The following is a 17929-nucleotide window of genomic DNA, read 5'->3' as shown; positions in this document are numbered from 1 at the left end:
AATGACATTGCAACTTATGCATATTGTCAGAGCAACTTCAATGCAATGTTATACTTGGTTCTATTGCTATATTAAAAAAACTCAACTCCAAAGGGGTGCTATATTTGGATGCATAAATGCATCTTTGGTTTTATATTTGAAACCAAGGATGGATCCATCTTGGTTAAATTTGAAACTAGTTATGGAACTTAGCATTGGAGTGCAAGTTTTATTTTAGCACCAAAAAACACTTTTTGATATTATATTATAGCAATAACAATAAATATATAGCATCTAGCATTGAACTTAGCTCTCATCTATTGAAAGTAAAACAATTTTACCACTCTTTTCAACAAAATTTGTCCATTTTGTGGTTAACAAGAATACGAGTGCCATTATGGGTGCTACTAGGGCTGTTCACGAACCGAGCCGAGTCGAGTTTTGACCGAACCGAGCCGAGCTTTAATTTTTTTTCTGACGAGTCGAGCCGAGCCGAGCTTTTTTATCGAACAAAAATTGTGTTCAAGCTCGGCTCGTCAACTAACGAGCCGAACACGAGCTTGTTCGCAAACAAATACAAGCCGAGCCGAGTCGAGTCGAGTCGAGCCGAGCCAGAAAAAAAATGAAGACAAACCGCTAGTTGACTCTTAAAATAGCTAACCAAATAATTTTAATTTTTTTGAAACTTTGTTTATATCACTAAAATGTATATATGTTAACATCCATACGGTTGGATCGGTAAGAAATATTTTTTAAAATATTGAAACACTAAATTAGGATTAAACACTAGTTAGCAGTACTAGTTAACCTTCTACTTGACTGTTAAAATAGCAAACCATATAAAATTATTATTTTCCGAAATTTTGGTTACATCACTAATATATATATATATATGTGTATATATATATATATATATATTTTGAATTCTGAGTTCAATAACATATATAAATTATAAAAAAAAACCCAAAAATATTACATTTTTTCGAGCTTTAACGAGCCGAGCTCGAGTCGAGCTCGAGCCGAACATACTAAAAGCTCGGCTCGAGCTCGTTTACTTAACGAACAATTTTTTGTGTTCGAGCTCGAGCTCGTTAACTTAACGAGCCGAGCCGAACGAGCTCTTAACGAGCCGAGCTCGAGCTTGTTCGCGAACAGCTCGGTTCGTTAAACAGCCCTAGCGTGCTACAAAATAACAAAAACGTTCGACACTGACTCGTGATTTCTGTTAAGTCTTGTACTACAGTCCACTTAACATCCAGCTATCTCTCCCCATCCCCTTATTCCCTCACAATGCACCACCATATCTTCCCCCTCCTCCTAATCCTCACTCTCTCCTCCGCCGTCCCGCCACCTCCCCCACCGCAACTCAACCTCATCCTCCCCTCCGACGCTGTCGCCATCCTCTCATTCAAGTCCAAAGCCGACCAAAACAACAAGCTCCTCTACATTATCAACGAGCGTTTCGACCATTGCCACTGGCAAGGCGTCAAGTGTGCTCAAGGCCGTGTGGTTCGTTACGTTCTCCAGTCCTTCAGCTTACGCGGCATTTTCTCACCCAACACTCTAACTAATCTGGACCAGCTCCGGGTTCTTAGTCTTCGAAACAACTCACTTTCTGGCCCGATTCCAGACCTTTCAGGGCTTGTGAACCTCAAAACACTTTTACTTGATCATAACTTGTTTTCCGGAACATTTCCACTCTCTGTTCTCACTCTTCACCGTGTCCACATTCTTGGCCTGGCGAATAACAACTTGTCAGGTCATATTCCGGTAGAACTTAACAAATTAGACAGGCTCAAATATCTTCGTCTCGATTTCAACCGCTTCAACGGGACTCTTCCGCCTCTTAATTTATCGTTACTCATTATCTTCAATGTTTCGGGTAATAATTTATCCGGAGAAGTACCTGTCACTCAGACACTCTCGCGGTTCAACATTTCTTCATTTTTGTTCAATTCTGACCTCTGCGGTAAAATTTTAAACAAAACATGCCGATTAAATTCATCTACATTGTTCAATTCACCGCCTTCACAAGTAATTGTTTCGGCTCCTCTGTCTGGCAAGAAGCACACGAATAATATTGGCGCGATCCTCGCGTTTGTGATCGGAGCTTTAGTTCTAGTTGCGGCATTTTTATGCATAATTGCGTGCTTTAAAAATCGAAGACGCCAGCGAATTGAACAGAGTGAAGCTAAAATAGCAAATTTCAGTGCCGAGGCTCAGGATGCGAATGTTAATGAAAGCTCAATTGTAATGCCGACTTCGAGCAGTGAATTACAGAATCGACGTAGAAAGAGCGGAAATTTAATATTCTGTAACAACGAGCCGCCATTTTGCAATCTAGATCAGCTAATGGGAGCTTCAGCGGAGTTGCTTGGGCGAGGCACGATAGGAATCACGTACAAGGCCGTGATGTATAATCAGATTACAGTGACTGTTAAGAGACTCGACGCTGTAAAAACTGCGAATACAAGCAACGAGGCCTTCGAACGACACATGGAGACTGTGGGGCTGCTACGCCACCCGAATTTAGTCCCGGTGAAAGGCTACTCACAGGCGAGTCAAGAAAAGCTGATTGTTTACGAGTTTCAACCTAATGGCAGTCTCTTCAATCTTATTTACGGTAAGTTGTGTTAAACATATTTCATTTCGGTGAGTCGTCAGTGCGAAATTAGAAAGTGGGACGTCTGTTTTGCTCGTTGTGTGCTAACTTAACACTTTTGCCCACCACGGTGGTTTTGTTTTGACTTAATAATCAAAAACTATGATGAATGAGCTACGAAATGGGCCATCAGATGTAAAAAAGTTGAATAAAGGCATGTGATTTCAACGAAAGTAGACGTTGCCGATTCTCGAAAACTAACAATAATTGAGGTTGTGTGATTTGTGTGTTTTTGTGTGGCCCGGTTCTACTGTAATATCTGATAGGAGGTGATTTTGAAGCCAAGTATTTTTTTACCTTGTTTGATTTATGATAGCATCGCTTTAAATTTTGGGTGTACCATCATGTACCGTAATCGGGCAAAAGTAATAAATGCTTTCCAATTTTTGCTTTCGCTCTTTCATGTAAGGGCGTTTGGATGATAGGTGTGAACGAGAATCGGAAATAGAAACCTGAGAGGCAAAATGAAGTTTTTATATGTTTTGATCAAGGCACATACTGATATTGGTTTAGCTCATATTTAGTCCTTTCTGTTTAGCATAAACTTTTTAATTGAGGATATTCTAGAGTATGAATGTACAATTTCTTACGATGACTGTTTCCCACAAATCTTTCATAGGTTCAAGATCAGCTAGAGCAAAACCATTACACTGGACTTCATGCTTAAAATTGGCAGAAGATGTGGCTCTGGGACTTGCCTACATCCACCAGGCCTCAAGGCTGAGCCATGGCAACTTGAAATCCTCCAATATTCTACTTGGCGCAGATTTTGAAGCACGTCTAACGGATTACTGTCTGTCCATACTCGCGGACTCTACTTCCATAGACGATTCAAATTACAGGGGCTATAAAGCCCCAGAGATACGCAAGTCAAACCATCATGCTACCACAAACTCTGATGTGTTTGCATTTGGCATTCTCTTGCTAGAGCTGCTTACCGGTAAACCTCCCTCTCAACACCTATCACTCGGGCCTAATGATATCATGGACTGGGTGACAGCAATGCGGAATGAAGAGGAAGAGGATACCAAGCTGAAAATGCTTGTGGAGTTAGCTGGTTTTTGTAGCTTAACATCACCCGAACAGAGGCCCTCAATGAGGCAAGTGATAAAAATGATACAGGAGATAAAGGAGGCTGCAGTTGTAGATGAAAATTTAGAGGAAAGCAACTTTTGATTATTCATAGCATTTTCCTTTTCAGTGAAGAACATGAGCTACGCACAAAGATTCAACAACATATTCTTTGGCACCATAATCATCCAGGCCGCATGTAATCAATGTATTTTGCATTGTCATTTTAGTTGAGCCTAACTAGTATATGTGACTTTACTCTTAAGCCTCTTACCATGCCCAAGGGATGCTCGGCTCTAAACCTTTGCTAATGATCTTCCTCAGCTTGAGGCAAGTTATTTACTTATTTATTGTATGACTAGAGCTTTTGTAAGTAGTAAGAAATTAAAATATGTTCAACACTACATTTTCTTGGGAGCGGAAATAATTTTAATTCACCACTTCTTTTAGCTCGTTAGTTGTTAAACAAATTCGAGTTCTTTTTTTTTGACAGGAACAGATTCAAGTTCACTTGATCAAATTTCCTGAACTTGCATTTTCAGCATGTTACATATGGCCGTATGGGCCTGGGCCTGGACCTGTGCCCTGGCCCGCCCGGTGGGAATTTGGAACACAGCTTTTCACTCACCGTCATCCCTTCCACCGCCCATATCATACAACTAATATGATTTAATGATTTGATATAAATAATTAGATCGAGAAGAAATATATGATTGAGAATTTGAGATATATGGAGGACTCCGAACTTGTGCTTGAAAACTCCAAGAAACAATATTTTATATGTTAAAATTAGGTTGATAAAATAAATTGACAGAAGCTTTTACAGCTTTCTTTCTGAAAATGTATCATACATGTTTTACTGAAATATCCGTGCATGCGACTGTACGTGGATGCGCTGTTTTAATGCCACGTTATGTCGAAAGGACAGATGCCCCATCCTCAACAATCCACCTGCTATAGCATAAGATTGCAGAAGCCCATAAATATTACTGTATTCTTTTATTTAAGCATCTGTAGTCTTGTAGATATAAAGATATCTGGAACTAAAGAGCACAAACCCAGAAATGGCAGCTAAAAAATCATCAGTGCCCAAAGAAGAGGAAGATCTGGAACCAAAAGGAGACCAACAGGAAGAAGAAGCAGCTCAGCATCACAGTATCTTCATTTCCGACATGAAGCCTCTGACCAAGGAAGCTTATGGCGGCGGAATGTACGGACATGACGATGATGATGATAAAACTGGGCAGCCTGAGAACACCGGGAAGATGCCGGCCAGCGACACCCAGAGTGCGGATGGGCCGGTGGGACCCCCCGTGGAGCCTAAGCACAAGCCCCCGCCATCAACAGGAGATCGAGATGTCGATATAACTGGCCAATCTTATATACAGTAACTTTAATAAGAGCTTGTATTTAGGAGGACAAGTTGTAGATTCAACTGTAAGAAGAGTCCACATTAAGCTTATTGATTAACTGTCTATTTCTGTTGAGATATTCATATGGCGTGGATTGTAGTTCAAGTACTGCGAAATAAAAAGAGCCAATGCATCTCCGACAATCATTTGACATTTGCACTAAAAATAATTTAAATATTTAATCTACTGGTATTGTCTTTTCCTCCTAAATCAATTTTTAATCTTAAATTGATTTATACAGCAAGAACTCATCGGACGACAACACTATGTCCTGAACTCAATAAAATCTCTTCACTTTCCTTCAACCACTGCAAGAGCTTCCACGGTTTCTGCCACCTCCATTTAAACTGCAGCAGCCACTGCTGATGACTTCTCTTCCACCTCCAAAGTTTCCCACCTTGTCTAATATATCTCATTCTCTCCAATGACAAGCTCTTTAGGGGTCTCATCTGCTCCACAAGTCCTTTTGATCTCAGTAATTGAGCATGACATTCTAAGATAAGATACATCATGAAGATTTACCTTCTTGGAGTCTGTTAATGCTGCCAAATCTCTGATTGCCATATTTGCAGTTCCAGCTTTAAACATGGACAGCTTTTCTGCTGGCAGGAACCTTGGTGAAGGAGTATCATTTTCCTTGCATTTACCCTGTTAAAACCATCCAAAACTCAAGAACCATATGAAATATGTTTGAACTTTGAACTATTAATACAGGTTCTACATATCATAAACGTTCAGGCAGGCATTTTAAAGACAACACTGACAGAGGGCAAAAACGAATGCCGAAGTATCTAAAGATAGTTCAAATTTTTGCTTCACCGTAAAATCCTCAAGTCTCCCTGGAGTCTGGACTATGTTTGTGGTTGGATTGTTGAAGATCACTATTAAGCAACAACAATGATTTGTAAAAAAATTATCAGGTGACATACACTCGCCAATGATGATATTGCCAATGCAATAGCAACAGCTTGGTCTTTTAGTTTTTGCTCTTTAAGTGTTTCTTTTCTTTGTGCCTCAATTTGCTGCAGTTCAGTTACAAGCTCGGTCAATTTGATTTTCATCTCCTTCATTTCCAGTTCCATTTCCCACAATCTACTCCTGGACAGGGTACAGATAATCTTAGAAACACGCACATAAAAAATTAGGAACACTGATTAGGATCAAGAAATAGTAATTATTAGCAAAGATTTTTGTTATTTATGAACAAGATTATTTGTACTTACTAAAATGGGAGTGCAAGCATGGCAATATGCACTTATGTCAGCACCATAACAGCATGGTGCTTTCACATTCAAGAATTAAGTAGTTTGTTTTCCATGTAAGGGTCCATTCTTATCTTTGTATGATATAGTAGTTACTATTTGAGTTAATTGCAAAACGCATCCCTTTAGTTCAGGCAATTGCAATTATTATCTAAACTTTAGATAATTGCAAAATGCATTCCTTAACATATTTTAGCGCCATATGTTGAACCCTTTTGCCCCCATTTTCGTCTATCTTAGACCTATCAATATGTTTGATTAAAAGGGTAAAATAGACTTAAGAGCCTATAACATTACATTTTAGTTATAAGAATCTATTTCACCCTTTTAATTTTCACTATAATAGTTTAAAACATACAAAAATGGGTCAAAAGGGTTCAAGGTGAGGCCCCAAAATATGTTAAGGGATGCATTCTGTGATTATCTAAAGTTTAGGTAATAATTACAATTGGCCCAAACTAGAGGGATGCGTTTTGCAATTAACTCTTATTATTTTAGCCTTTTGTTGCTTCTATTGCATACATTCCCTTTTCCTTTCTAGTTTCGAATATAATGAAGAATGCTCAATTTCTTCATGTCTGTTTCTGAAAGAGCAAAACAATTAATTTTAGTTGTAGGCAGGTTGACAAAATACAATTCATATTATAATTTACCTGGAATCTGTAGCAACACTAAACATATGTTGAAGCAATTTCTTTGCATCTCCCATTGATCGCAAGAGGCTCCACCGTCGACAACTATTGGAACCACGTCCACGCCGTTCTGCCTCCGAAAGTTGTGAAGCCATTGAAGAAAGGGCGTCTGAAGAGGTTGTCAGCATTTTTTCAAGAGAGGAGATTCTATCCAATCTTGTATGTGGTGACATCAAGGGAAGACTGGAAAATGAGGAATCAGAAGCTGCAGCATAAACAATGCTAATCTATTTTTTGTAGCACCAATTTATCTAATTTTGTATTAAGTTCTGTTTATAGCATGCTCCCTCCAATATACTTCAAGAAAATCAATAAAACAGATAAACAGATGAATAAAACTTCAACGCGCACCCACACACGCACATACATATGGACACTTCAGTACCTAGAACATTCTTCTCCTCCAGAAGAAATTCCCCTGAAAGATGGTTGATCCGTTTGTTTCAATAAAGATAACTCCTCCGCTAGTGAAGCTCGTCTAGGAGGATAAATTTAGTAATACAGGTGTTATGAAGGAATTGCTAGTTTGCTATATATTGTATACATGTTTCCCAAACTCAAGGAGATAGAAGACATACAACTTTTGCTGCTTTCCATATTCAAAACGAACAACGTGCATATTCACCATTACTTCTAGCTCATGATCAAGCCACACTTGCAGAGCTCTATCATTGCCCTACAACCAATCTTAATTAATCGTGTTCACATAAATGTAGCAGTCACTAAAGTATATAAATCTTTTCTATTTCCCACAGGTATTCGTAATTTCCAACCTATTTGGTCTTTGTAAATGCCAGCATTAGTTATTAAATTTTTGGTGATGGTTAGCTGGGGGGGGGACCACGACTTGGGAACTTAATATATTGTGCAACAAGACATTGGGCAGACTAGGGATTATTTATTTATCATTCAATTAGGTGGTAAATGAGACATAGTGGATGTTAGAAGTCTACATGCTGCAAAAGAGACCACCTTAAGATTCAATAAAGTAGGAATGCCTTCGGTAAATGATGTGGCAGCTAGGCTAAGTGACCAGATATATCAAGGTCATAGAGGTGGCGTTGAACTAGGTGAAGAATACAACCAAGGAATTTTCAAGAAGATTATACAGGAAATTAGCACATAGTTTTATGGAGAAAAAGCATCGGTGACATATTACCTGCCTTGTCGTTGTATGTCCGTAGGGATAAACTGTAAGGGAAAAAGAACATATTACTAAGATAAAGTGGAGAGAGAAAGTTTCCCAGTAGAGATATTTACCCAGGTTGTCACGTGCTGCAGCCTTGCGGCTTTCTAACAATTGCTTTAGCTTCTTGGTGGCAACAGCAGCTTCTTCTGTCTTCCTCTGTACAACCTTCACAGAGAACCTTATTCTGTATATCAAATAATTTACAATAGATATACCTGGAAAAGTTTTCTATGTAATCCATCATTCTTTGTTTTTTATAATCCCATGCTATAAAGAATGTGTACTTACCAACTTCTGTCGCTGATTCAGAGCTTGCAGTTTATGCCTTTCAAATTCATTTCTCCTGCCTTCCTTCCTTAGCTGTTAGAGAAAAGGCATCACAATATTGTTGTCAAGTTACTCCCTCTAATCCACAACAGGAATTCCATTTTGACGTTTTCAAGTCAAACAAGCACATTTCAAACACTAATTTGATTATATTACAGTGTATTTGCTTGATGTGTAAATTATAATGATTGGTTTGTTAGATGTATGTGGCCGTAAAATTCATTATTGTCAAAATTTTAACGACTCGCGTTAATTTTACAGATAATATGCCATTATTTACTTGTTTGTGTAACAAGGCAACTTTTGAAAAATGATGGAGGCATGGAGCATGAATTTCTAGTCTTCCATTAATCAAAAAGGAAATGGCAACTCATGATAATGCTTCAATGTTATATGCTCTCATCTCTATTACAAGTTTTGTTAAAGAAGATAATCAGGTGATAAGAGCAGCAAACATCATCTTTTAGTAGATCGATTAAAAGGAGACAATTCACATAAATTAAAATTATATTTCTGGCAAGAATACTGAAGAATGTTTTGCTGAAGAACTTAAGCTATATATGATTGAAAGGACACCAAATAAAATTGCCAATATAATATGCAAATCCTGTCATATTACTAAAGTTGTGAGACCTTTCGTTTTGTATATTAGTATTTATGTAACAGATGTCTTAGATACAATTCAAGTTAATTATTGAGTTCACGTGCCACATGGACGCAATTATAGGGTCCTACAGGGAGTACCTCCTGCTTGTTTACTTACCTACAAAAGGGAGAACATATCATTTATCTTTATGCCTACTTAATTTTATATTATTTGCCTGATGAGAATATGTCCCTATATGTGGGAGTAGAACAGTGCACTACCAAAGAAAACACATACAACAAAATTTAGTTTCCCACCTGCGAAAGTTCTTTCTCATGAAAGGCCTTTAATTGCCTAAATCGTTCTGCCTCTTGCTTTATTTTATGCTGCAGCTGAACCTGCAACAGAAAGTATAGCAGGAGATGTTTCCCTGTCAGCATATATGTCATATTTCTGAATTGTGAATGCTTATGTCTATATTTGAATGTTGGGTAATATTTAAGAACCAATTACCAACCTTCTGGACCTTTATAGAATGTATCTCAGTCTGACGACGTTTGGTTGCTTCTTCGTTTCTTTGTTTTTGCTTTAAAAGAAGAAGCTGACTGTCCTGTTTCTTTTGAAGGTCTGAAATCTGTGGTTGAAAAGTTCACAAGCATATTTAACATGTCAATACAAGAAATGAAAGATTTGGAGAAACCGCACAATCACCTGCACCTCAAGTGCTTCCACTTTTTGCTTCTGATTATTCTGCACTGCAGATGGCACATCACAGGCAGCAAGACGTTCTATTTCAGCTAGCAAAGAGTCCCTCTCCTCCTGTAATTATAGTAAATTGTTATTCCTAAAATAAGATACTGATAACGGAAACATATTTCATTTTAATTTGTAAATGACCTGCATTATTCTTTTCTCTTCCTCAAGTTCCCTAATTTTCTTTCCATAGTGCTTCTTAAGGGCTTCAGTATCATACCATCCGAAAATCTTCATCTCAGACTGCACAACAGAAATAGTACATGATGTAACTTATGACTAACAATGAAGAGTGTTGTAGTTTTACCTATATATACTATGGGTTTGGTCCATAACAGGCGATTGTTACGATGGCCTTATCCAATACACAGCTTAGGAGCTGTTAGATCTGTATTTCAATGGTGGGGATGAAAGCCTTTTTTTTTACCGATCCGCTATAATTTTCCGCGGATCGGAGCTTTTCCCTTCCGCGGATATTATCTGCGGAAGGGAAAAGCTCCGATCCATGGAAAATTATAGCGGATCGGTAAAAAAAAAAAAAATCAATCCGGACCCTTCAAATAGAAATCCGACGGCCCTGGTAGTGTGTGTTATATAAACGGTCCCTGACAAACGGTTGTCAGGGACCAGGACCCATATACTATAGTCTATAGACTCTATACTCTATAGAATAGTAGAAAACTTGTATTCTGCTGTCTAATCATAATAATATTAAAGTTCCAGGAGCACCACATAAGCTCATAGAACATGTTCTAGATATAATTAGATTCCTTAAATGTTTTTTTGCAGAGAAATACTAGAATGGACAATGGTCGCTGATCATAACTCCACAAAAGTAAGCCCAGGTTTTCTGTCTTTATCCAAAATTAGATGGTAAATGATATGTCAAAGATAGTGAATATGCTTTAGCTTTAACTAGTGTGTTTGACTTATGTATGCACATGCTTTACTTTTATAGATACAACTCCATGGTAACTCGGTACTGATATGTAAGTATTATATTATGCTGTGTTGGTCGGTTGAGAAATAATTGAAAAATTATGAAACACGGGTGTGGGAGAAGGATGAAATACCAACAAAGGGAGATGAAGAATTTGAATAGTTTAAAGTTTTCATAATTAATTTAAGGACAAGAGCGATAAATCATAAATAATATTGGCAAGAAGTAACTTTAATATTAACATGGGGAATAGCATGGAGGGAGAAAGAACATTATGCATAAACGCCAACAAAACAGTTCAAATTTTATTCGGTTCATACCCCATTACAGCCCAGCCCGTAAAACTTTATGGTTAGAGTGAAATACAGAAGGAAGGTTATTGTACATTTGTAGTGAAATTGTGGCTTAAGTAACTGTCTTCCTGGTTGCAGAACATGAATTCACCAGCATTTGTTTATCCATAGATATATAGCAAATTTACATGATAAAGAATTTTAAAATAAAGCATATAGTATTAAAACCTCTTTCTGCTCTAAACGTTTATTCAATTCATTAAGCTCTGTGCCCATAGTGTTCTGGATAAGTGTATGCTCCCACTCTTTCACTGCGAAATCCTCTGTTCTCCTGTGATTTGTACCTGCAGCTTTGGAAACTTTAATCCGCACACAAATTTTGGTATATGACATTACTTTTGGTATATGACATTACGAGAACTTGCATGAGTAATAGGAGGTAATAACCAAAGAGACAAGCTATTTTGGAAAAAGATGTGCGCTCTAACTAATGTAGACCTAGGGGATGCACATTCTTTTATTCTATAAATTACTTGTGTTCAAGGAACATCCAACTTTGTCGCAATATCAATTAATGTACAGTCGATAAACCAGTGGCTTACCCTCTCTACTTTCATCCATTGGATAACTGGAGTTCATACTCTGCAAGCCCCTTTTAAGGCCTTCTTTTTTCACGATGTAACTGCAGCCTTCCTGTTATTAATTGGCATTAGTAACCCCCAAAACTCTATTTGCAGTAGAATGACTCGTTTATCAGAAACATCAGGACTGCAAGCTTTATGTTAGCAATCTAAAGGAGTTCAGAAAGTAAAAACCAAAAAGAAGACATATAACATTGACATACAGGAGATTCTTGTTCAAACTGCTCTGGATCACCTTCTCTACTATGGTACTCATGTAGCTTCTGAGAAAGGTCTCTATTAGTTGTCTCAAGCCAAGAAATATGTTCTTTAAGAGCCTGCAATAGTCAGTAGAATCTGAAGTGATCATTGGACTAATCACTAAATTCATGAGTACAGATCTTAACTTATAAATTTATATTCGCCATCGGATCTTGATTATGTAACCAGTTAGGTAAGAGTATAAATCTTTTCTTAGCAAAAAAGAAGTCTTTTTTTTTACTGTACCACTGTTCATGGAGAGGGTGATGGTCATCATGGTTAATTTTGTAAATGTCTAACAAAAAAGAAAAGATTATGTTTTGTGCTTAAATGCATACTTCTACGTATTTGGACTTGCTAATATGCATTGCATATTGCACCTATATACATTTGTTTGAATAATAACTACCAAGTCTTTCTTACCTGCACTTCGTCAGATGAATCTCTTTTCCTACTGATAGTAAGTTCTTCCTGCAAGTACTCGATCTGCTTGCGTAACGTGTGCATTTCACCAGAAAACATTTCTCTGTTTACCTATGTAACATAGATTTTATTTTCAACAGGACATCAGCTTCTACCAGAACAAGAATCTCCAACCACAATAAATAAATGAAAGATAAAAGAAAGAAATATAAACTGGCAAGAACATATATACAGAAACGTACAATAGGTTTATTTTGAATATTGCGAGCACGATTAGCATACTTGAGCGTGTTACTAGTTTCCTCGGCATTGATATCAGCAGGACTGATGCAAGCTGAAAAGGACCATAATGCAAATTCAAGCCAGGATACGTTATTGCCTTGGGTACAAATTCACCCCCGCACGCTTTCCCACCACCCAATAAACCAATGAAAAAGCAGCAGAAATAGACTAGCTAAAAATACAAAAGTAAAGCTACAAATAATGTGCTAATTATGTGGTGATATAATGATATTTATACAGAATGTCCAACATAGAGAAAAGAGAGGAAATCACTTATTAATAATACAAGTAAAGCTGCCCCATTTGCAGTCAGCAGCTAACATATGAACCATAATTGGCTAAAGTGCACCCACGATCAAGATAAGAGAAACAGTAATATCAAGTTAGCTGTCCGAAGTTGTCTCGAATAGATTGTGTGGGGTGCGCTATGATTACAGACTACCCATCACTCACACCCACCTCCCCCTCTTCGGTTTTCGGAACTCATGCTATATGGGTTTGAGGTACACAAGTATACATTTCACCCATTTTAAACACAGTATACATTTCACCCATTTCAAACACATACCTGATTTAATTTCATAACTTAAACGAACCCTAGATCATCCAAACAGGATGCCCGTTTAACCACCCGCTTAGATTTTTGATGCATTTTATACCAATCATACAAAGTAAAGTAGTTACCAAATGCGATTTAAAAACTATGAGAAAGTAATAATCATGCAGAGAGTTCAATCATCAAGAGATCTACTTCAAAAGCATATGTTGAAAGTGTTACCTATCATTACAGTTTTGCTGTTTCCTCCGAGTGAGTCCTGTTGAAATCATAATGGACTGAATTATAATAATGATCAAAATGTAAATGGAGAAGTTGAACATAGATAAAAATGGGCAACTTATATCTTCAAAAATTAATGACAGATGAATACTTAATTCATCATTGTTTTTCACCACATATGCCCATAGTTAATTTTACAAAACTAAGCTTGACACGGCAATAAGTAAATTAACATATTGCTACAAAGAAGAGGAGACGGAGGCAAGCTATAAGGTGGGGAATGCCTTTAATTGCAGTCAGCCCGTCACAGAATCAATATCTATTGAAAATTAAAGTACTGCTTACAATGTAAAATGCAGAAGATTGTTTTTTACAAAAACCAACATAAAATCTCCCTAGAAAGAAGGGAAAATATTTCACATAGGTATGTATCTTTCAGAAATGCAGGACAATTCAATTTTTCAAAAAAAAAAAAACAAGAAGAAGAAAGAAAGTCAAAAATATAAGTGTATTGTAATTGACAAAAGCAGAAACAAGAAAAAATTCATCTATCTCTTTTGCAAGGAAGTCTAAGGTATACTTGGAGCCCTGAGTCAAGATCATTAATATTTCATTTACGAATTAATTAGCCAAACCTGCAACAATCGAGTTAATTTACTATCTCGATAAGGTACATGCACACCATCTTTACGTTTTTTCTCATCTCCTAGTGCACTGATGACGTTTCCCAGTGCTAATAGCCCTTTATTGATATGAATGCCTGCTCATTGTTGAACATAAACCAAAAAATAAAGAAAAAAGTAAAGCTAATGTGATTGTTCTTATGCTCAAAACACAGGAGTGCAATTTGAAATTCCATTCTGAGAGACAGACTTGTACCTTCTAGCATACGCAGCCCATCAGAACCTGTCCGCTTAGCTCTTTCAGATCCAGCAAGATCAACCAAATGTAGTTTAGCACATAGATAATCTCCATCCATATCCCCTCTTAGATTAATTTCATCACAGTTAACGGGTGGAAGCTTACACATTTGCTCTAATGTGATTGTGAAGATGGCATGTGACCGGCTGTTACAGACATGAAGAAAAAATACTTGTTTACACAACTGGTAAACATCAGATAAGTATTTTATCGAAACCGCTTTCCAAGTTATTTTTGTTTTGTCTCTTAACATTGGTATTTCACACAAAGATTGCAATTAAGTTAAAGTATATCAATTAGAGATATATCCTAGCAACACAACTCCAAAAAAATTTCCTCATTATTTTGCTAAATTTATATATTCACATTAACTTAAAGCTTGTAGTTATATATTAAGTTTCCAAATGTGAATTGTCAGTGTAATTTATAGATACAAAACACGTGATCATGTCAGAAATGCATTTCAAAGTGTTAGTGTGCAAGCCTAAATTGCAAAGGTGTGACTGTGGTGGGAAACTGGAAACTGCAAACTGTATAAGAGAGTAGCGGTAAGGTACAGTCCGAGTGTCATTTTCTCCCACACACCAAGACCATGTGAATAGTTGCATACTTCAATCAAAATTAAGAAGTTACATGAAAATAAGTGCAGTTACATGTGTCTATTACAACACTGGATTACTGTACTTATATAATATATTTCATTTCGCAAATAAGGTTTCCAAAGTTATTTTCATGTCTTCCAATTTAGATGGGGCATTATCAGTAGTTCTGAGAAACTAGGCATGCTTAAGTGGTGATATTTTATGCAAGACCGATCACAGTAAGGGTATAAACTAGTATCATTTCATCGGCAGAGAATTTCACTATTTCCCCTAAATCAATTGAAATATTCATTGGGCATCAAATGATGCAAGGATCACCTAGATTCAGTATTCATATTTGTACTCCCCGTGGCCCGATTCAGAAGCCCTTGCTCCAGGCAGGCAGCCATATCATTCAAAGTACTAACACTGATTTCAGTTGATCCTGCCAGCGTTATGACACCATTTGATGCTTCGCGTATTTGTATTGGAGCCTTTCCTGGGACAGTAACTTTGGTAACATGCCTACTAATGGCGTGACTTGTGTCATATTTGCCAAGAGATGTAGAATCCAGCAAGTCCTTCACTTCTTCTTTTAAAATCTTCATTGGTCAAAGTCTCCAATTAAGATTGTAATATAATCAAATGGATCTAAGGTCTAGAAAGAAAAGACAGCACTACAGCTTGGATACTGAAAAGTCCATTAATGAAGCATACACATGGATAGTAACCATTTAACAGGCAAAGGCAGATTTAAACTGGAAAATAGTACAAACCTCAATGAAGGAAACATGCAGCTGATATTCAGCTTGATGCTTCAGCTTGTCAATTTTGTCAAATAAAGCAGTCATAACTTGAGGAATTAAACCTGTCTGTCCTTGTTCTCTCAATCCAGTTCCCATTGTATAAGTCTTGCCTGATCCTGTCTGTAACATATAGGTTGTTAACTAATTGTAATTTGAAAATCAATTCAGAGAATACTTCCTGCGTACCTGACCATACGCAAGAACAGTACCATTGTATCCTTGGAACAACCCATCTACTAGTGGTGCAATACAATCTTTAAACATTGAAGCTGGCGGAGACCCTTTTTCTCCATATATATAATCAAATGTGAACGAACGTGTACCAATATGCAGCTACATCATTAAACACCACATTAAATGCAGAAGTTGAGAATAGATATGGTATCAACTAAATCAAAACAGACACGGTTAGAAATTGACAAAATACGAAAACCGCAGGTACTACTCCAACATGATTTAGTTGAATATTTGTATTAATATAAATATATGTGGTACATCTATTCATTATATATTGTCAGGCCCGATCTTATGATGATAGAAGAGATATGCGTGATTGTGCATCTTAACATATTCTTAAACATATCATAATGCATAGAACAGTGACAGCTAAACTGAGACTGATCAAACAAATTGATTGTGTGAAACTGTTTTCTCCCCAATTCACTGTCACTTTAAACATACAAGGTCTCTCTCGCATAATTATAGAATTAATGCACTATTTAAACTGATCGCAGTAACCAAATTTATGCATACTTTTTCATGTTGTTAATTAGAAAACTAAACACTCCTTCACATTACTACATAGAACCTCATTTATCATTATGTGGATGTAGCTACAACAGAACAGCTGATAGAGCTGAAGATCGTCCAAATTTTGGCTACACAAATCGGCTGGAAATAGTCCAGATTCTAGAAAAACACAAATTCAAGACGGTATAAGAATATACACATACATTTCCAACTTAAGAGCAACAGAGTTGGATAAACACTTTGATCAGTTCTTCAATAAAACATTTAATACTAGTAGAGTTCCGATTTAAGAGCAAATGAGTTAAATAAATACATATTTACATATTAAGCTATATAACATACTATAACATATGACATATAAACACTTCCGGTTTCTATATACTCAATTCAAAGCATTGTAAATTCAAAATCGGAAACAAATGCAGTTAGTTATAGTGAAATAAATTTACTGTGCCACATTAACATTTTCTTATTAAAAAAATTGTATTCTCAGTGTTGTCACGCTAAAACGTGTTTACGAAATGAGTGATCGATAAAAGTACCTGAGGTTTTCCGGGAGTAACGGCAACGCATTCCCTACAGCGTTGAAGCTTCTCATCACCGATCAACGGACGTATATGTACGGCAACCTTCACGTTACAATTCTCCGATGAAGCTTCTTCCATTTAAATAAAATGTTGTAAATGCATAATATTATGTAATTGAGTTAGATATAGGATGAATGAAATGTGTTTGTTAATTAAAAAACGGAAATGAGAGAAAGGCGAATCTTGAAGGAGAGAGAAAGTGACACGCGGCGGTGATTTGGAGAAAGAGACAGAGTGTGTAAAACAAACACAACTTAATAGACGCGTAAATACATGATAAATCACGGTAGCGTAGTTGATTACTTACTGTTTTTTTCTTCAGCTGACTTCGTTTACGACTCACCAGTCACCAGCACCTTTCTCGCGCCGGTCCGGCGGAGAAGTTTTCTGGATTATAAAAATATTAACAAGAAACGGAAACACAATGCTACTGTGTCTTGGTAGAAGCAATATGTCTTATCTTAGATGTCTTAATATTAAAATATTAATATTCAGTCAAAAAAAAAAATATTAAAATATTAATATATTTGAATACAAGTATACAACTATATAAGCGAAGTATGAAAATGTGTGAAAAGAGAGTGAAAGTGAATATTTTATTGATTAAAATGGTTTAGGACAATTGTGATAAGACACATGTAGTGTGTCCTAATGTTTTAAAGCACCAGTAAGACAGATTACATCTTTATCTCAAATGCCTTAAATTTTAACTTAGAACATCATTATAGGACATTGTTGGACTTGCTAACCAAAA

At 36.7% G+C, this 17929-nt stretch overlaps 3 protein-coding genes across 8 annotated transcripts; 2 read left to right on the top strand and 1 right to left on the bottom strand.

The window, feature by feature from the left end:
• Positions 1–1136: 1136 nt before the first annotated feature.
• On the top strand, positions 1137–4161 carry LOC108196256 (probable inactive receptor kinase At5g67200). The gene is made up of 2 exons (XM_017363457.2): positions 1137–2602; positions 3261–4161. Exons 1-2 carry the CDS (start codon positions 1270–1272, stop codon positions 3815–3817), a joined length of 1890 nt encoding a protein of 629 aa, XP_017218946.1. The 5' UTR covers positions 1137–1269; the 3' UTR covers positions 3818–4161.
• Positions 4162–4560: 399 nt separating this feature from the next.
• On the top strand, positions 4561–5189 carry LOC108196932 (uncharacterized). Its single transcript, XM_017364435.2, has one exon. The coding sequence runs from the start codon at positions 4777–4779 to the stop codon at positions 5101–5103; it is 327 nt and encodes a 108-aa protein (XP_017219924.1). The 5' UTR covers positions 4561–4776; the 3' UTR covers positions 5104–5189.
• A 68-nt stretch (positions 5190–5257) lies between these two features.
• Positions 5258–17607, bottom strand: LOC108196930 (kinesin-like protein KIN-4A). Of its 6 annotated transcripts, none has more exons than XM_017364431.2 (26): positions 17483–17607; positions 17131–17246; positions 16025–16171; positions 15809–15958; positions 15372–15634; positions 14410–14597; positions 14166–14290; positions 13531–13567; positions 12713–12804; positions 12471–12581; positions 12011–12124; positions 11769–11859; positions 11395–11510; positions 10078–10176; positions 9892–9999; positions 9698–9814; positions 9498–9578; positions 8556–8627; positions 8339–8432; positions 8238–8269; positions 7657–7754; positions 7464–7556; positions 7040–7261; positions 6054–6222; positions 5647–5772; positions 5258–5573 (listed from the first exon to the last, which is right to left on the bottom strand). In XM_017364431.2, exons 3-26 carry the CDS (start codon positions 16100–16102, stop codon positions 5373–5375), a joined length of 2877 nt encoding a protein of 958 aa, XP_017219920.1. In that variant the 5' UTR covers positions 16103–16171; positions 17131–17246; positions 17483–17607; the 3' UTR covers positions 5258–5372. The 6 variants fall into 6 exon arrangements, with proteins under 6 accessions (XP_017219920.1, XP_017219921.1, XP_017219922.1 ...); XM_017364432.2 differs by having other exon boundaries at positions 17131–17243; positions 17483–17601; XM_017364433.2 differs by having other exon boundaries at positions 17131–17217; positions 17483–17601.
• Positions 17608–17929: the final 322 nt, after the last annotated feature.

The sequence above is a fragment of the Daucus carota genome, chromosome 7 (genome assembly GCF_001625215.2).
Source record: "Daucus carota subsp. sativus chromosome 7, DH1 v3.0, whole genome shotgun sequence".
NCBI lineage: Eukaryota > Viridiplantae > Streptophyta > Magnoliopsida > Apiales > Apiaceae > Daucus > Daucus carota.
The sequence above is the reverse complement of the archived record's forward strand: the minus strand, read 5'-3'. Positions and strand labels throughout refer to the sequence as shown.